General features: G+C 39.7%; 1 protein-coding gene across 3 annotated transcripts; it reads right to left on the reverse strand.

Annotated features, from left to right (window-relative positions):
* Positions 1-1,607: 1,607 nt before the first annotated feature.
* tpd52l1 (tpd52 like 1) lies at positions 1,608-17,163 on the reverse strand. 3 transcript variants are annotated; one of them, XM_040126150.1, is made up of 7 exons: positions 17,058-17,163; positions 14,379-14,477; positions 8,724-8,842; positions 8,473-8,621; positions 6,871-6,972; positions 3,242-3,302; positions 1,608-2,463 (listed from the first exon to the last, which is right to left on the reverse strand). In XM_040126150.1, exons 1-7 carry the CDS (start codon positions 17,074-17,076, stop codon positions 2,341-2,343), a joined length of 672 nt encoding a protein of 223 aa, XP_039982084.1. In that variant the 5' UTR covers positions 17,077-17,163; the 3' UTR covers positions 1,608-2,340. The 3 variants fall into 3 exon arrangements, with proteins under 3 accessions (XP_039982084.1, XP_039982085.1, XP_039982086.1); XM_040126151.1 differs by lacking the exon at positions 14,379-14,477 and adding an exon at positions 10,522-10,542 and having other exon boundaries at positions 17,058-17,140; XM_040126152.1 differs by lacking the exon at positions 14,379-14,477.
* Positions 17,164-20,878: the final 3,715 nt, after the last annotated feature.

Below are 20,878 nucleotides of genomic sequence, written 5' to 3' on the forward strand. Positions count from 1 at the left end.
TCCGGTAACAGGTCAGACCTGACAACCTCTTCCTGCCGCACAAAATCTTTCAGTGCTTTGAAAGTTGACATGAATTTATTACATACATTTCATGGACAGACTGAATTAAACCTGAAATGATCCTGGGCATCTTCTCAAACCACAGCAGAGACAAAAAAAAAAAGTCTTTAAACACATGAAAGACAGTATGATAAAAATGAAACACAAAACAGATTATATATTGAAAACAATGTTACTTTGACGGCAAGTCATGCCAAAGAGACCAAAAACAACATGATCAGATTTGTATTTTCATTTTTAATCTTTTAGGGCACCAACCTTCTCATTGTATAGATAAAAAAAAAATAATTCCACTATTTCTTTCGGCTTATAAATTGGCTCTGCAAAAGTAAGTTAAAAATCAGATCTGAGCTTGTGGCGCCACAGCAAAGTAAGTAAGAGCATGTACTGGATTCCAGGGTCACATTACAGCCGAGGATTGTATTATAACTTCCCTATGTAGCAGTTACAGTATGATGTTGTATTAATGTTGCATACGGTGCATCAGTGACATAGGTCACAGATTTTCAATCCTGTGAGCCAAGTTGAAGTTATCTGTTCAAATACAGCTATACCGTTCTTAAAGGTTAAAAAGATCTCCATTTTCCACAATAAACATCCCAGGTCTAGGGTGTCTTGAAGCAGAGATGTTTTCAGAGAACAGTTTGTACAACTGTAGGGGTTTTTTCTTTTTCTATATCCAGCATCAGATTTCATTGTCCAAAGTGATTAATCAGATTCTTGTCAGAAAATCATGAGAAAAGCAAAACTCATCACATTTATACATGAACAAAATGTAGCATTCGTCCATATTGCACTGCACATGGCACATGACAGTGTTTCAGTGCTTCCTGTAGACTGGATTGTCCTATAGTGTTAATGAACAGACTAGAAACAAGTGCCGTTAGTATGATCCGGCACTCAAACAGTCCCCAGCAAAAGTGTATTGAAGTCAATCGTGAATATCAGAAAGCTGTATGACTGGGTGCATCTGCGATGCCCGCCCGCAAAAGATATTTTTAGTTGCTATAACCAAATCATAAGACAGGGTTTCTGTAGGGTTCAACACGTTAAATCACATTAGTGCCTCCCAGCAGTATGTAAAAATGAATTCTTTATAATATAATTAATTTAATTGATGCAACGTGGACCTGGCTAAGCAGCAGAATGGATGGATGTATTAACCAGTTTAAAAGGATTAATTCTTTTTAGAGCTGCCAGGCCATAGAAAGAAAATAAACTATTATGATAATCGATTAATTTTTTCACTTTTTAAAGCAAAAATTTCAAACATTTGCGTGTTTTATTTGTTTTTGTTTTGGTCATATACAATAGTAAATTAGTTCTGGATTGATGGATGGTTTTAAGACTTATTAATACCTTCTAGGGCCTCTTTTTTTTTTTTTTTTTGAGGAAACTGAATTTTAATGCATTTTAAGACTTTTCAAAACCAAGAGCACGATGTCCTGTCACAGTGTAAAATCATTTATACAACTTTTTCACCCAGGAGTTCTGGGTTGATCACATCAACTTGGGTTTATATATATAAAAAAATAAAAGTGATAATGTGGATTCAAGCAGTACTTTCAAATGTGCCGAACATCTACCAAGTCCAGCACGACTGTTTCCATTTATGTTGAACTGACATATCAAACCAAGGAACTAACAACATCTTGTTTTGAGTCTGAGGGGTTCCAGCTTTGATCTGACAGTGGAATTTTTCCCTTGTGATGACAGGGTAACTACATGAGCCAAACCGTGAGACACTCCACTTAAGTGTCAGAATAAATACAGACCAGAACCACTGGGTTTTGGTTCTTTCTGCCTCCTGGGGCTGACTTGGAATCTGTTCATCCTCTTTCCATTTCATTATCTTTTTTAACTAAGGCTTAGCTGCGTTTCCCCCGTCAAGCTCATCTGACCGACATCTATGCTTTAACGTGGTTTGGAGGCAACATGGGAGGCAAGGTAATGTTTGTCTTTGCTGAAAAAAATCGACCACACTGAAGTATGACAAGAGCCCTTCAGCCACAGAGATCAACCAGCTCTAAACCAGGTCAAGACGTGATATGGGGTTAATTTTCTATTGAGTCTAAGCTTTTAGGGTTGCAGGGAATTCCATCCAAGTGTGAGGAGACCTTATAACATATATGGGACTGTTTGCAAACGCATCTTAACACTTTTGACCAAATAAAAAGTAAAATTTCAGTCATAGCTTTGGGTAGATATGTGACAAAGTGCTGTGTTACTGCAGTAATAAAGTTCCTGGTTTTAGTACTGCCCCCTGGTTTGGACGCAGCTCTAACATGGCCTCTCAGAGCTGTCCGTCAGGTTGTTAGTGGGCGTGTCCTGAGAACTGGCATTTGCTGTGGATGAGAGGACTTCTTCAAAGCTGCCTCCGGGCCCCGTACCACCGACCTTTGTCTGGTATAAAGAAAGAAAGAATAAAAAATGAAAAATGCAGAAAAACCTCAGATGTGAGGTCACTGACAAATAACTCCTCTTCTCTCTCTGTTCCCTTGCTGCTGCGTCACCACTGTTGTGCTGCAGAATAGTCTCAAGGTGGCAGAATTATACAAAGACCAAGCTGTCAGGCATTTCCTTTCTTTTTTTTTTGCATAGTTGACCTGAGCCTAATGTAAACTTTTCATTAACAATGTTTTTTTCAACTCGAGTACTGTGTACATTTTTTAGAGATTGTCCTTGAGATTATATTAGGACTGAAAGTCACAAAGTAAGAAAGAAATAAGCAGCGATTTATAGACTTGCTCGACAGAGTAGATGCTTGCAGACGCAAGTCAAATAAGGACACTTTTTCTAACATCTCTCTCTATGCACTGAAGGCCCATAAAGTATATACAAAGGATGCAAGTCTGCTAAGACAACTAGCAATTACACACAGATTACAGTGTTTTTGTTCTTTGAATTCTTACTAGAGCTTTAGGTGGTTTAGAAATATGGAATTGACGATTTCAAAATACGATCTCTATGAGATTTTTTTTATGGCTTTAGAGTGAGACTATTCAGCAGCTAACACATTGTGTTTGAAGAGTTTTGGTCTATCATCACTCAATAATGCAAACTCTCTCTCTGACACACACACACACACACACACACACACACACACACACACACACACACACACACACACACACACACACACACACACACACACACACACACACACACACACACTGTTTACCTTGATGGTCGACACTGTATTCTCAACTTTTTCCTCGAAAGACTTGAAGCTGGGAGAATTTCTGTGAAGACAGAAGGGAAAAAAAACCCCATTGTTTACTACTTTAGAATGCCTGAATTACTTTCTAAAGTAATAATGTGGGTGAAATCACTAATGTGCTGTCTGTTAAAAATGGACGTCTCACGCACCGAGTTGTGAATGATAGTTTATAACCTGGTTATTTGGGGTAAAGCCTGTGGGAATGTGTTTTCTATAGAACATATTATGTTATGTTATTATTATGTTATATATGTATGGTAGCTTACACATAAACATAAGCGAACCATGGTAGTGAAGGCAACTGACAACAATACGATGGTAGGGGGTGTAAGCAGGTGTCAGCAGGTATTTAGCTTTCACGGCTTTATCAGCGTCCGAATGGCCAAATCATTTTACACTGATAAACACAGCCATTAACTGTATAAATATCAATCGAAGCAGCACATTCACCTATATAAGCAATGTTACATTAAGTTAACATTCATTTAGATAAAAGTTAAGTAAATTCTTCCACACACACACACACACACACACACACACACACACACACACACACACACACACACACACACACACACACACACACACACACACACACACACACACACACACACACACACACACACACACACACACACAAAGCAAGCAATCCCAGGGATTGGTTACCTCATGGTGGGCATGCTCATAGAGTGTCTGATAGAGTAGCTGTCCCCAGAGAGCATGGTGAGAGAGGAGTTAATGATTAGCACGTTACATACACACGCACGCAAGCACGCAAACAAAGCCAGACTTTAACTGGCCCACAGGGTTATCAAGAGAAAACATTTTTCCTTTTGATATTGTGCACATGCAGAGTAACGACCAGGATCTCTCATATAGATGATGAAACAAGAGAAAAGGCTAGAGGTGAGAGATATGCTCACAGGGTACAAACTGGTTTTACAGGGAAACTGATTTTTCTACGGGTAGAAACAGTAAACACGGACAAAAGGATATTACATCTACGGTACGATATCATACAAGGCTGCAACTATCAGTGAATCTCAAGAATCTATCTTCATCAATCTAACCAATAAGATAATAGTACAAAAGTTTATAAAAAAAAATAAGAAATGAGCTTAGCGTTGGCTCTTCTTCACAACTAGGGAAGTGCAGGAAAGTTCATGGCACCCTGTTCACATGATTCATTGAGACAATTTATTTCGGCCTTATCAGAGACCAAATTCAATCAGCACTCGCCTGAGAACTGCAGCATGGCAGCAGCATTTACTCCACAGGACTCAGCGGACTTTTTTGGACTCCAAACCGTACCGACCAGTTAGAGATCTATTGAGTTAAGACTTGCTGCCTAAGAGTCCCTCGCTCGGTACAACTAATGTGGCATAATCAGCTGTGTGATCCTTACCCCAGAGAGTTGGACCTTGGGAAGCATGGAAGAAGATGGAAAACATTTTAAGATATTCTGACAGGCCTTGACGGCTTTGCAGTTAAACTCTTTCAAATTCACTCTGGAAGAGTCTATGTTATTTATGTTATTAACACAAACAATTTCTCTGTGAGAGGTAAACTGCTAATGGTATTGTTTTTTAACTTTCACTCTAGGTAACCACAAGGGAGCAGCCATATTTGTTAGGGGAATTAAGCTAGAAGCAAGTGAACAACATCACTGGACTTTTTCTCAGTTGTACACAGACACGATAACATAATGAGAATGCTTTACTGAAGTCACACACTACAAACACAAATCTTATACACAGCAAAGATAGAGATAAAGAGTTAGTTGTTGCAAGAAAATCACACAATGCCCAAATAGAGGAAAATCAGATTTTTAACTTCGCAAAAATTACAAATAGTTGAGGTTTATGGCTGATTTGAGGTGAGAAAAACAGCAGAACTGGATTTTTCAAGGATGAAAGTCAACTTTTCTGTTACCTTGTCCAATGGTAAACTGTAAACTGTAGGAGGCTCACCTTTCCAGAATCACTGAGTTTTAGTTACATGCATGTTATATCAGATAGGTAGTTCCTATCTTCTTGGGAGTGGTATTCACTTTTGCATATCTAGTTTGGGATCTATTTTTCTTTGTATATTAGATATATACAATATTTATAAACTATTTTTGTTGCACATATAATGGGAATTATTATAGTGAATTATTTATTCATGCAGCAGGACACAATGTCAATATAAATAAAATGAAAGGATCGTGGGATAGATAGATATTATAGTTAACTATATTAAATTTAAGAGAAAATTAGTTTGAAAGTGGTTGAATATTTGAAAAAAAATGACTGATGGCACCAAATTACATGCAAGAACACATGTCAAACATATCCACAGCAGAAATTTCAAAGAACATACCTCCGCGGGAACAGTAACTCTAGACCAACCATGCTGAAATACACCAAAGATAATGCATCGTTTCCTCTCTGTAATCCATATCCCCAAAACACAATAAACTGTAGTTTCCTCAAGAAAAACCAAAAGCATTTTCTCTTTGAAAACATACGTGCCATCAACCCATCACAAAGTTTTTACAGGTCAATGCTGAAAGCAGCGCATGCAAACACTGTGTCCGCGGTCTTTGCATGATAGATTATTAGCTCTAAACTTTTAAAATCACACATCACGACTCATTTGACAAACATCACAGGAATAAAATGAACTCTCGTTCTACTGAAATGAGCCGGCATATGCTTTATGTTGACATGTTGCTGTTTCTCCAAAAAACAAAACAAAACACAGGCGAAGCTTTGGAATCAAAGCTTCACCTGTGTTTTCTCCTGCACATACTGGACACACTCACACAGGCCCACATTCTGTAGCGTTCTCGTCTCGGCGTACACAGAGATTCTCTTTTTTTTCTCCACGCAGAACCAGACACCTGCACACTTTTTACCAGACGAGAGATACAACAAGAGAAAGAATGTGACTGAGGGAGACAGACTTTGCTCTCGTCCTTCAGATCCCACAGAAAGCAGCTTAATGTGGTCTTACATAATCTCAGCTTCCTCTGAGCTGGATAAAGTAAGAGTCAAAGCTCAGAGATGGACAGCACAAATGAAAAACATGACTGTGAAGTGGGTAAAAGTGGAGATGCATCAGTGGTGGATGGGTGGATTGGGTTAGACTAGGTTGGTTTGTGAAGATGAGTTGAGAATAGACCTTTCATGATTTGCAAATGCAAAGCCTGGGCTGCAAAAGACACACGTGCAGGGGTCACTTGATCTTCGAAGGAGCCTGGGACTCAAGCCGCAAGGACACAGAGGATGGCGCAGAGATTCAAAAATGATTTATGGTTTACCAGTGAAGGAGAAGAGTTCAAAAACTGTAATTAGTGTGGTAAGGCAACTGGCTTTCCTTTACATTCCTGAGGACGTTTCGCCTCTCATTCAGAGACCTGAAGTATCCCTTGGGACGAGAGGTGGAACGTCATGAAGAATCCAAAGTAAGTCCAGCTGCCCTTGACCTAACGCTCATAGATTTACCACTGACTGCATCCGATCGACAGACAGACTGCTAACATTAGTAAAAGGCAGGCGAGCAGCAGGAGATTTAGATCTGTCAGTGAAATGAGTGATGTGCCGTACCTCATGTCTCCGAACGTCCTGGTGATGGCGGTGCCGAGGGTGCTGAAGGCTGCTGAGGTTTTCTGTCCTGCTGTGGAAAGCGTCTCTGATGTCTTCTTGTAGCTGACACACACAGAAATATTCCATTGCTATTTCGCACATTTACGACCTCAACTCATACTCGTGCTCAAATTAATGCAGTATTCATACACGCACACAAATATGTACAAATGTATTCCAAGGGGACACACACACACACACACACACACACACAAACCTGCAATAATGATTTTTTTCCCCACAGAGGCAGTCAGAGAAACTCCAACAATTATAGTCAATGTGCATTTGGGTGATATGACCAACCACTGTGAAAATCTATTTTCATGAATCATCATCCTCCTTAAAAGCAATAAAACCCATACAACCTGAAATCATCACGCGCTGTATTACATCTGCTGGTTGCATTTTAAACAGCCCAGCCTCGCAACCCTTTTTTTCCCACTACAAACCATTTTACTTCAGGGAATGATTACTTCACACTAAAAGCACAAAGGTGCACACACCGATTTCCTCGGTGCAAATTACTAATCAACATCACCTTATTGCCCTTTATCACTCTTACCACTTTAATGTCCTAATCATTTTTTAAACACATAAATATTTGAGTCAGTTTTATGTTATCAAGTCTTGTCTCTAAAAACTTTGGTGGTCCGGAGACCCTTTTGTTTTACATCTAAATCATAAATTGCAGCTTTAGCCAATCTTGCTTCCATGTCTCTCCAGCATCTCACACTCCTGTGGTCAAACTGGTTCATTATGGATGAGGACGGTGCGTAAAGTGATCTTCAGGCTCAGGTGTAACTGGATAAGGAGGGCGGCCTGTAGAGACTATCCTCTTGCTCTTCTCTCGTCTCTGTGTCTCTGGATAAGAGCTCAGCGCTGACCATCTACTCAGGAAACTGGATCATTTCTCTGCACAATAAAAGACTAAGGCACGTTTACTCTTCAAATAAGTCCTACGCTGAAATATGCCTCCGTGATAAAATACAGTAAATCACAATTAAGGGATTTTAAATTTTCAGAAAAGACGAGACAGTCCACGATTGTCTCTTCCAGTGCAAAGACTGAAGAGGACATGCAAAGCTGATGGTGCTGTGAGGTCAACAATAGCCTTTAGCACTGTTGGATGCTGTTTTTAATCAGATTTATGATGTCTGTTACAGTGAACACAACAATGATAACAAATCACTCGCATGCGGTGCTGCTAGGAGCAGAGGATTATGTCTTTTTAAATCAGGTTTTCTGATATCTCTGTTTCCAAAAGACTTTGGAGGATGATTTTTTTTTTTTTTGCTGCTGCTGCATTGGCTGTAGAAAAAAGAACTGCCTGCTCTGTGTGTGTGTTTACTGTGAGGGGCATCTATGTTGACAGCAAACAAAAAAGCCATTTTGCTACATGCTGCTGTTTTTACCGCCACTGCTACACAAATGGACACACACACACACACACTCAAACGCACCCTTCACCTGAACCTGAAAACTCTTTCTTCGTGTTGAAGTTGTATCACCTGACTCTCTCTCTCTCTCTCTCCCTCCCTCGCGCACATACACACATGAACTTACGCCGTGGAGCTCTGCATGTCATGCCAGCCTCTGCTGAAGTTGTTTTTGAGCTCGCTCAGAGGAGTGATGCCCAGTTTCTGTTTGAGCTCTGTGTGCTGCTTCTCTTTGGATGACAAAACCTGCTTCAGTGTACTGATCTCCTCCTCCAGCTGGACACACACAGAAAGACAAAGACCTACTTAACTGATGCTCGTCCTTTTTACTACCCAATGTGTGTGTGTATGTATGTGTGTGTGCGTGTGTAACCATACTTTAGCCAATTCTTGCTGAATCTCCTCTCTCTCTTCCTCTGTCATGACGGAGATGTTTAAGTTGACTTCTGACACCAATTCTTCATCAGCCTCTCTCAGTGGCTCAGAGTCCAGAAAGCCTGTACGGAGTATTCACACACATGGGGAAATGTTTACATGTATTATCTATTATTATGTATTATTAATGGACCTGTAAAACAGCGAAGGTTAAGAGAGAAAAAAAGTGAATGAAAATAATAATTTGATTGAAAAAACACTTTGGTCTCTTTGGAGATATTTTGATGTTCACAGAAAGGGGGTTACGCAGTCAGTCAAGTCAAACACTGTACAATTAAGCATCGGTCCATTACTCACCTTACAAATCATTAGACTGACATGAGGAGTGTTTCGCTATAATATACTAATTGATGTGTCTATTCAAAACATTGTATTTGTATTACCATCATTTGTAGCGAAGCACTATAACCTGCCCCAACAAACGTCAACGTCAAAGAAGTACCGCATATTTCTGAAGGAAAAGCTACTTTACCCCACCCTGCATTTCTAGAGTGTGTGTATGTCCCTCCGTTCTTTTTCCCGTTTTACTTTGTCTGTGCGTCTGTCCATGTATCTGTCTGTCTGTGTGTCTGTCTGACAGTTATGTAATCTGTGGCTGCAGCATGTGGTGCTCTAATCTGGATTAACCGATGTGGATTATCTTGCTTTAACTCTACTGACTGACAACACACACACACACACACACACACACACACACACACACACGCACGCACGCACACACAAATAAACAAGATGCTTTCACTTGTCAGATGGCAGAATTCCATTTTTGCAGTAATTGATTTTAGTGATTTAGCGCGTATATAACTGGGAATACGGGGAATTTGAGGTTTCCAACCAAAATGAAAGACATTATGTAAAACCCGAGTTTGTTTACATGCGGAGCATGAAAAACACAGGCATAAAATCTAATCTATCCAAACAAGATTTAACGAACAAAATAAATGTTGTGAGCAGCAAAGATTCTTCAAGACAGTTTTATGAGGAAAATGCTTTATTTCAAAGATTCAGAAAACAGTCTTTAGAAGAAACCGTCCTTTTCTGCCTCTTACAGACAGACCTTATTATATGCCTTGCACACTGTACTTACTATGGAGACAACGCTATGTCTCCTACACACAATTACACTGCCAGACCCACAAACACCAGCAAACTCTTTAGATGCTAATCCTGTACTAAAACCAATACTTCCAAGAAAAGAAGATAATTTTAAAGCGTCTCTATGAATGAAACTGAACTGTGCTCAGGTAAAGCAGTGAAGGTGGTAAGCACTGACAGCTGATCGGCCTCAGCTGAGTGACTCATATATACTGTATGATGCAGCAGAAATACATTGAACCAGTCATAAAGTTTAGCAGAACAGACACATACAGACGCTGAGACTCAGAAATGCTGACTGAATAAAGATTCAACAAAAAAAAATTAAAGAAAACAAACAAACAAACAAAAAAAGCATAACGACCAACACTGAGAAAAGACTGAAAAAAAAAAAAAAAAGATAACAAGACGTTTACACACAGACTGCTTCCGTCTGATTGTGCTTATTGTTGCAGGATTTCTCATTGTGAAAGGCAAATCGGGGCAGGCGGGTACCACACGGCAACAGGCAACAGCAGGACAACTGTGTACACATAGCCCATACACATACACATTTCGTAGTGGACCGGTAAAGGTTTTGCATGTAAACTGTACCTCAAAATTTTGACACCATTTCTGACAGAATGGAAATAAACTATTACTGTACCTGCGGCGAGGTGTCCTCTCTCTTGATGCGGCCGCATTATAAGACAGGACAGGAGAAAGTAAGGTTAGCAAAGACTGGCTATAGTAGTAATTTCTCCGCACAACTCTGTCACTAACTAACTATCTAAAGGGACTCAGCTGCACCACATTCAGCAAAGACACACAGTTCACACAAGTGCAGCTCACAGCACATAACTCAAGCACAGCTTGCATCAGTACAAGTTAGACCTTTCAATGGTGGGGAGCTATTTCTGCCTACATTACACAGCAGCAGGACAATGTGAGTTTTTAAACCCCTGTGGCTCAGATGGAAGGTTTTTCATGCCTAAGTGCACTGAGAAATCAGACTGAGTATTTGTCGCTGTTCACACAGCCATGAGAAGACCTTAGAAATTCCAGGAAGAGCACTGATTTAAATATTTCCTACCAGTGTAAAATTCACTATTAACTGGAGGAAAACAATTAGAACATTCAGAGTTTCATAAATTAACTTAGAGCACTTAAATGAACACTGGAGAGGGACGCTTCATCCACAGCATGATAACCATCTCCGCTTAAATTCGTCTCTTCTTCTGTTAAGTAATGCTCCCAAACCGCTACTGATTTCATTACTTCAAAAAGGTAACAATGGGTAGGCATATTGGCACTACATTTCTTAGCACAGGGATTTTTTTGTATAAGTATTGATAATGTTTCAACTGGTTTCTTTTTAGGTTACGCGAGATGGTTTCTTTTTAGCTAACACAGCGCTCACTAAACTTAAAGGAAAACGATGACTGCGGAAAAGTGAGCATGAATCAAAAGCCTTTTTTCGAGTCACAATTCAGACCAGGGCGTGTTTGTGTTACGGAAGTTTATGTTGGGTGTCAGATGTAAGGTCGGTTTGTGAGAGTCACATGCATTACAGTTTGTCATTATGGAAACAAAAGGCACAGTGTGTGAGTGAAGTTAAAAGACGCTATGGTCAGTTTTAAAATTAAATTACGGGGAAAATCTGATGATATGCTTTAAAGTATCGTCGCTGTCATTTGTACTATGATACACTGATGTAGCATTGCCAATTCGCTGGTATGAGAAGAATGCTGAAATTCTTTTAAGTTAATGGTCAAAGTCACGGTTCACTGTGCAGAATTGGTCAGATCAACTTTCAGAACAGGATTCAAAATAAGCAACTACGTATAACAGTGCTCTACTAAACTATAGGGACTGGGTCAATGAAAGCTGAACTGCAAAGGATTGTGGACACGCAACTTTGCCAACAGTTATTAAATGATTATTTTTTTATGATGCTTTTGTTCCATTTAAGTATATTTGTTATTATTCACTGAATTTGCCATCTTGAGTACATTGCTTCGAAACTTGCTCGTGAATATCACCTGCGTAGACCTTTTGTAGAAGCTAATGGTGTTCTAGGACAGTGAGGGTCAAAACTACATTTTAAGGAAACATTTACCTTTGGTTGAACATTTAACATACTGTTCATCCATAGAGATGAAATAATGGAACATTCAGGTTAACTCAGCAAGAGCCTTTAACCATCACAACAAATTTCAGTTTTTTCCCCTTCAGGGTTTAGTAGTAATTACTAGACCTTAACACACCTGGCCATGGCAGTTTTTTTCTGATGTGGTGCTTTCACTTTCACAGCCTATTATCATAGATTAGAACTGGTTTAGTATAATGGAGAAGGTGCCGCAATGACAATCATTTCCAGTTCCACCGGACATGGACAACATGCTGTTTAAATTTTGCTAGTATACTGTAGATATTTGCTGTGTTTAATATGTTGATTCATTGACATTAGAAAGTTTGCAGTAAAATGTTTAATTTCATCATTTTTAATTGGTGATTAGGTGATTCATTAGGCGCTCATCACGTGCATTATACATCCATAAACATGGATTACAATTAAGATACGTCTTTATTACATTTAAAAATGAAACTATAAGCCAGGGATTTAGATATATTAAAGTCCCCTCCAACACATACTACATCTCTAAGAAAATTTTGACCACACACCAAAATTCAAATCTCTAAAAGGCTTTAATTGTTTTGATTTGCCAGACTTGGATGATCTAATTTAGTTGACTGTTTAATTATATTATCTAAATTTTTTGTCGTTGTTGTTTTATTTAGGCCCAACGTGATCTATCTACACTGCCAAGACTAAAATCCTGGTGGGGAAATACTAACTCCTTTTTTACTTATTTATTGATCAGCCTTAAATTAAAAACAAAATCTCACAAAACCCAACTCTGCCTTTAATATATCCACAATGTGTTTGTAGTTTCCTAAATTGCAACCTCTAGGTTGCTAGGACTTGACCTCAGTGGCAGCTATAGTGCTAGTGTGGCTATATTTTCCCACAGAGGTCAATTATGATTACAAGTAAATGATCAACCTAGGTGAAAGATTGTCTACTCTACGGGCTCTAATCTATGTCCCTTTTCACCTGTGCTGTCCAGCTGCATATCCCACATGGTGGACATGACCCAGTTGTCAGAGTGGGACACTGATGTGTGACCCCACGGATCCACCCCTGGTGGTGAAGTTTTGCCCCATTCTGTCAGGATTTCCCCATTTTGGACCCGAGGAGCCAATTCTTGACCACATGAGTTCCGCTTAACCGACTCTGCACCGGAGGGGTAAAGCATACCCTGAATCAAACCTGAGCAAAGTAACAGCTGAATACATTTTCAGTGTCTTACACGAAACAGAAATTGCTTGATTCCTCTTATTTTGCAAGTGATGAGTTGTCATGTTCTCATGATGTTTTAGCTTAGCTGACTGTTTTAGCTTAAAAAAAAAAAAAAAAAAAAGCAAAGTCTGATTTTGAGCTGTGTTGAACAGGCCTTATGTTTACAACATACAGGAAGTTTCTATCAGACGTCTCAGCTCCCGGAAAAATAATCAATCAATGAACAGTTTTGTACTAGGAAGCATCCTATCAGCCACAAATACAATATGATAATTTTGTTCTAATGATGTGTCAATCATTCATCACATAGTCATCCATGACAAAGCAAGCCTGACCACATATTTGAGAGCTAGCAAACTGATTTATTGACTTCAACTGCACTTTTTTTGGCCACTCGGGCAGTAATCAAGCTGTAAACACCAAACTTACATTCTGCAGTATCACCTTACAAACATGTTGGCAAATTGTTGCTAATTTATACATCCAGTACACATAGAGCAAAATCCAATGAATTTAAAACCAAAACAATGAGCTGAAAGATGGTAAAACGCCAACATGGAGCAGAGGGGAACTGCATAGTAGGGTGATCATTTTCTGTGTGTTGGTGACTATGGGCAACAACTTTCACGTTACAAAAAGTAATTTGTGTATTGTAAATATAAAAATATTCCACACGTAAATTCATACTTGAAATCCATGAACAGAGAAATTATGCATCAGTCAAAACGAATCAAATATCAAATAGCCTGATCTTTCTTCACAGAAAGACCTACCAAAACTGCACAGAAATAAACAAATCAAGTACAGTTCCTGTTTTATTTTCAAAGAGAAATGATCCCTGCCTTGCCGTCTTCCGTGTCGTCAGTTTACCCACTCAGACCACACTCAACCACTCTCCTGACCATTAGTTACATCAACACTAAATCACATAAAAGATAGAAAGGTGCTGCTGCAGTGATTTTTATGGATAAAAACATTCAAACACGTCGCACTTCAGTGACGTCATTTCAGGTGTTTTGCCTTTTACTGCTGTTGTCAAAGAAAGTGAACACCTTCTTTGATGTCACTTCCTGTAATGCATGCATTTTGCAGCAGCAGTTTTCTGCGCCGCGTGATTCCGCATGGATTTATGCTTTCAGCTTTGGAGAGTTGAGTCTTACCCTGCTTTCCCTCGCGTCTGGCTGAGTTAACCCATTCCTCTCCAGGACCCATACTGCCCCAGTCCACCACTGCTTCACTCAGAACACTAGAGTACAGCTCTGCAGCAGAGCAAGGCAGCAGGGCGAGAGGAGACAAGAAAACTGGTTATATTCACTCAAACACAGGGATGTGGTGTTTTTCTCCAGTGTCCATTCCAGCCCTGTCAGTAAATGGATAACAGGAAGGGTGGTTCGTTACAGGAGTTGGTGCAGGCAGCTTATCTGAATCTTCATTTGCACAGGAACAGGGAATTTGACCTTTGACCCTTTTTGGTGAAGATCTGAAGTTATTTGAGCTCTTCAGACAGGATATATTCAATTCTTGTAATCCAAAAGCAAGCCAATAGCAAATCTGTGCAACACAGAGTGGACAATGAGATATTTTGTACCTTTAAAAACAATTAAGCAAGAATATCCAAGGCTTTTGAGCAATCTGAATTCTTTGGTATCTGATGAAATATCATTACACCATACTATGGCACTACAGGGGGAGGCAGGCCAGCATAAGGCCAGTGATGTGTCAACAACAGTCATTTCCTTCTGGTTTGACCTGTGGTAGGACCGTCCGCTAAACCAGTAAGACTTCATTCCAAAGAAACCATGCTTCAGAGTTCAGAGCACCTTCCCTTTTTGAAAATCTTGAAGTGAGTCACATTCAGCGGCATGTACCAAAATACTTCAGATGATAAAGCATCATTTAAGCTGATCAAAGCAGCTATTGAGTGACTTTGAGAGCGCTTTTCTCACCTGATACTCACAGATAAGGTAGCACTCATTAGGCCACTCTGGTGTATTTCATAGGCTGTCTGGTTTGCTGTTTAATCAATGGAAGAATATTTCAAAAATATGCATTTTAACACTCCCCCTCTTTACTCTCTTTTCTCTGTGCCCCCCCCCTTTTTTTTTTTTTGTCTGGGGTGGAATACCTTTGGTCACAAGACTCCCATTTCGCCCAGTGGTCATGAGGCTATGCTAAATCAGAGGCCTGGGGATGGTCATATGGCTGCAAAATCAATTGACGCTAAACCAGAGGCCAAGTTGCCTGCAGCATGGACTAACAGCAACAATACTGTACATACTCTATGTAAACCTTTTTAGTCCGAAACTGAACTTTAAGTCATTTCAGCTGCACATACATGGGGAAGTTAAAAAGAGCTGAGTTCACAGGCCTTAGCCTTTAATTCTTCCCTTACAACACCTAATGGATTGCAATGTTTTGGAAAGTTTTCCCGTGATAAATGACAATCGTACCGAAGTTTCACAGATAAGAATCCTTTTGCCCCGCTCCTTCTCTGGCCTCAAAGCCCCAATGCCCCCCTGTTAGCTATAACAGGTACTCATTCAGACCATAACCAAACATTTGTCCCACTGACTGCACAGATGTAGAGCTATTGCCCTACTTGATCAGATTCTGTCTCATGTCTCATTTAAATAATCAGTAAATAATCATTCTTAAAAAAAAAAAAAAAAAAAAAAGGCTGAACCAAACAACAATATGCCTAAGCAAAACTTCTACTTGCTGCCTTTAGAACACAGTTTTTCTGACTCGAAACAACAGTAAATTTTAGAGTTGAGTTCATTGTCAGCTGTAAAACAACCCGAATTCTTTACGCTACACTGGCAATTAAAGCATAATACGACAAGATCCATCAACATAAAAGGGTTACATGTACATTACAGCTACACAAGACAAAATGACATTAATATTGGGATTTCTTGTTCTGCTACACACCATTTACCATTTCAATTTTGGACTTTATAGAATCACATCTTTCATGAACCGCAAGGAGGAACTATTTACTTCACAGGAACTCTTTGTTACAGAAGTCCACAGCAGCGATGCACTTAGCACTCAGTGAGAATGTGTCCGCTGCTTTAATATAAAAACTAACAAATCTTGGAATAAAGCTTTTCACCAATAACAAAAGACTACACAGCTTAGTTTTTGGATGGCTTAAAGGAAGTGGAGATGCTGGAGACCTTGTGTGGATAACAGGTCGATTGAATTGATTTCAGAGTGGTGGGAGACTGTGGCAAGATTGGCTGAAATAACGGAAAATGCATTCGTGCATTCGACTACCGGGGAGCCTCCGAGCCAGGAAACAGTATCCAGCCATAAAGACTTCGTTCGGTCTGGGTTTTCCTCTGTGGTGTTCTCGAGGAGGCAGTGACACGAGCCCTGCTGCACCCCGGCCCACTGTATACGTGTTGACGTCGGACGCCTCAGGTCCGCTCATTTGCTTCTTGAACCAGTGCTAATGGACCACAACTCTCCTCGGCACAACGAACGGCACATGCCCAGTTGGTACAGTCGAACGTATGCGAGAGAGCGGGCAGCAACAGGAAGCTGCAAATAAACGGTGCTCCAAGTCATCACCCCAATGCTGCACCATAAGTCGATACAGATTTGTTTTTTTGTTTTTTTTTAACTTTCCCAGGATTTTCGGATTTATACTATTTTCTTTCCGCGCCTCCAACCTCAACACAGTGACGTGTCCAACTTCAGCTCATTATCAGATCATCAGCACACACACAAAAAAACAAAAACACAAGCACAGCAACAAGCATAACGTCTGTCGGAAAAACAGTGCAGAAAAAAAACAAAAGTTTTCTCTTCCACACGAGCCGACACTGACTCACCTTGTTGTCTGGTTTCCATCAGCAGCAGCCAGGTGAGGTCCCCCAAACGACCTCGTGAGACAGATACGGTACCGGCCGCTGGGTCAGGGCGTATTTTGACTCGGGTTTCCTCGGGATGTCACGCGCCGGTTCAGCTCTCAGGCGGAGCCAGGAGAACGAGCCAATGGGCTCGCGCTGTCGCGATTTGCTCAATTAATTTACCGGACGTATTTCCTTGGAGAAAGAGCGTGCTGTTTTTTTTTTTTTAAATCCTCCAAACACTAACACATTTTTTTTTTTTTCTGAGTGGTGGAGTTAGTATTTATACGATTTCGTACAGTTAGTAACGTACCTGAAAGTACTAATGCTTCCATAAAACAATATGCCATTACAAGTAAAATTTTAACCATCTGAATTCAGGAAATCAAAGTACAAACGTATCCCCACCAAAATGTATTTAAAATATCAAAAGTTAAAGGAAGTTTAACCTTAATGTAGCAGAGTAAGATCCCTCGTAAATGTAGCGGAGCCGAATTATAAAGGAGCATATAATAGAAATACTCAAGAAAGATACAAGAACCTCAAAAATTATACTTCAGATTAACATTATTATTAAGCACAGTAAGTGTTGTTGTATGCACCCCTTAACTACTACCACTACTAATAACAATAATAATAATAATGATAGAATGCAATAAGAAATGATAAAGGAATTCAATGAGTATTATTATTTTAAGTACTAATCTGTTATAATAATATATAGGAATACATTTACTTGTTACACTGAATATGCTTGTAAAACTCTGTATTTGCATTGTTCAGTTTAAAAATTAAGGTTATGGGGACCGGGCTCCCGCGGCACTCCTATGACCCCTGCTGACATAAAACTGTAGTCACGACTGTGGCTGCAGATAAAAACAGCTGAGGCTGGTGCTGCTGTCACGGACAGACATTTACACACAGACCCAGTGCCTCAAAACGCATGACCTAAATCAAGAGAGAAAAAAAAAAAAAAAAAAACTGTCAAGAAAAAGGTGGGCTAATGGTCTAGTGGTGTGATATATTAATATCAAATAAGTCAAACCATGACGTTTTGGCATTTGACCCAGTTGAATTTATTCTCCGTGGGATCCTCAGATGGAAACAGTGTTTGTGCCTGGCTAAGTGAGCAATAACAACACCAGCAGACATTGTTAACAGTGGCAGCAGGTTGGAACAGTGAGTTCTTGGTTGCAAACAAGGAGCACTCTAGTAAAGTTTAAGACATCTCTTTGAATAGAAATACCCTCGGAAACAAAGTGGTGTATACATATAAATATGCTGCTGTTTTTCCAGCAAGTGCACATCTAGATTCTGATGTTACTGATATTACACTACACATTGTACAGCAAACGGAATATCCACAGGCCTCCTGAGTTGGAGTGAACCTACCGTATATGAATCGTCCCTAACTAGACATTTTATTTGCTGCAAAATGTCAAGTCTTTTTTGGTATAATCACCTTCCTTATGACAGTCTTTTGATGTGGGAAACAGGGGCTCACTGTGCTACTGCTTCCTTTTTTTCATCTACACAGTCAAAAGGTGCGGTTAGTATGAGCCAGAATAAAGTGACAGTTTCACTTCTGCACAAGTACAAGTAGTATCTGGGATGTAGCTGGCACCCTGGATTGTGGTACCTGTAAATTTTAGACGTTTTGGCTTAATCTTTTAATCTTTACTAAAAACAAACAGAAAAACACACATTGTTTATTGAGGTACTGGACATTGCCCAGTGCATTAGGGTAACAGATCCACAGCTATATTCAACAATGGTTCCACATACTTTCCTCTTACATTAGGGAGTCCTAACTTATGCTACAGTAGATTTTGCTTTGCTTTAGCTGTTCTAAGACATCTGTACCTTGGCAGGGAGGAGATAGCTTTTACCCCTATTTGTAATCTTTGGATTTACGCAGGGGCCCCGAACCACAGCTTGGCAAACCCTGATCTACAGTGGCTGTGAAGGCACCATTGCATATTTATGCCAGTATCACTGGGACCGTAACACATACAAAAAGGCCAGGGGTATCAGCCAGCCAATACACCCCAGCAAAGGAAAATCATTGGCTAAAACAACTCTCATCTCACTGACTGAATTAATATAGAACATTTTCTTTTTGCATGTAAAGCTCCAACCAAACAGTTGTTTCTGGTCAAGATAAATGTCAGTGATTAAGTCAGTAATATGTAGCAATGCAACAATAAAATAAAGCAATGATGGCATCTTTACTTTGCATCAGTGGGCAGAATTCTGAATTAACACACATGAATAGAAGGGTAAGAAATCAGATACGGCTGGATAACTGTGGCAAATACCACCCTGTTAACAAGCCTTATTCATTTACATTTGTCCTGTAGCTAAACAGATGGAACAAATTCATATTTGCATTTACTGTCTGTTAGCCAAATAAATCTGACTGTAAACCCAAGCTGCTTACCTCGTCTGACTAAATATTTGGAATCAAAGATGCCATGTGTTAATTTTCTGGCAATAATCAATAGAATAGCCGCTCCAGCGGGGGTACAGCATACACTACAGGGCAACTTTCTCTGAAAAATATTGTGGAAATAGTTACAAATATGTGTTCATGTAATGGAGAAAGATGACCCCTAGTAAATTAACTCATCCATCGTGCTCTGTCAGTCACATGTCAATCAAAAAAAAAAAAAAAAAAAAAACAATCAGAAATTCAACATATCAGTGTAGTACTAGCTGAGCAGTCAGATACAGAAACATGAAGTATGTGATAAGACATTGCAAGTCAATAATTGCTACCTAGTTTGAATCTATTTGTTTGGCGCATAACTTACACATTCAATTTCCCAGTGCTGACTCACTAATACACATTTGCTTGTTTTTTCCCCCCTTTTCACTCCCAGATCCGACCGCTGACCTCCAAAGAGGGTTCACAGCACAGTCGAGTTATGCTGGGAAACACAGAGAGCGCTTGCAACACTGAGATATTTGGATCTCATTTGAGGCTAGAGTGTCCTTTTACTTCCTGGAATTAAATATGGTTGCTAAGCAGCTCTGGGAAAAACGTATCAGGAAGCATTTTGAATCTGCGGTGCTGTTCAGCGATTTCTGTGGCATTGCTCACGTAGATGGAGAGCTCTGGGTACAGTGAACAGAAAACAGACTCCCTGAGAGTGCGTTCAAACCCAGATTCAGGACCTCTTATGACTTCTGCAATCAGCGTGTAGCAATATATTTTCTGTGTCCTTTAGGAACCTTGTATGTACAGTTTGAGTGTACTTGACAGCTGTTTTAACTCCCAGATGTAGAAAAATGTTTCAGATCCCTGGGATAAAGCCAAGCTAATGGCACTGCACTGCAAAATGTCCCACATGCATGAACATTAACCCTGCTTGTCCTTCATGTCTTAAATCCTGCATTTAGTGAAGATTCAGTGATGAAACATGCTGTAACGCTCAGGATATATTCCACTGGTAACCACTATGGATTTTAAAATGCATTGATTAAAACACAGTGCAGTTTTCTCCCTCAACCTTCCGTTACTGTTACATTCTATATCTTTTTCTCACTGTTCTGTAGCATCTCCTACATTCAGACACATTGTGCTTTTCCTCGTCTTTTTGTTCTCCTTTCATCTCTCCAGTAAAATGTCTTTGTAAACCTCTCATGAAAGAGAAACATAACATAAAAATCAAATAGCTCCACGAGGTGATGGGATAAAAACACACACAATAAAATGATGGATGTGCACCTGTTTTCGCAATTGAGTCTTTTGTACTGTAACTGTCAGCCTATCCACCTCTACTCACAGCTGAGGTCAGAGG

This window comes from Xiphias gladius, chromosome 4 (genome assembly GCF_016859285.1).
Source record: "Xiphias gladius isolate SHS-SW01 ecotype Sanya breed wild chromosome 4, ASM1685928v1, whole genome shotgun sequence".
Lineage (NCBI taxonomy): Eukaryota > Metazoa > Chordata > Actinopteri > Istiophoriformes > Xiphiidae > Xiphias > Xiphias gladius.

Bases quoted from the DNA above. Each gene is read 5' to 3' on its own strand.
- tpd52l1 (XM_040126150.1), bottom strand. The intron at 6,973-8,472 runs GTAAGTTCATGT...TGTGTGTGTCAG, and splicing joins GACATGCAGAGCTCCACGGC to CTACAAGAAGACATCAGAGA. The intron at 3,303-6,870 runs GTACGGCACATC...CTGTCTTCACAG, and splicing joins AGGACGTTCGGAGACATGAG to AAATTCTCCCAGCTTCAAGT.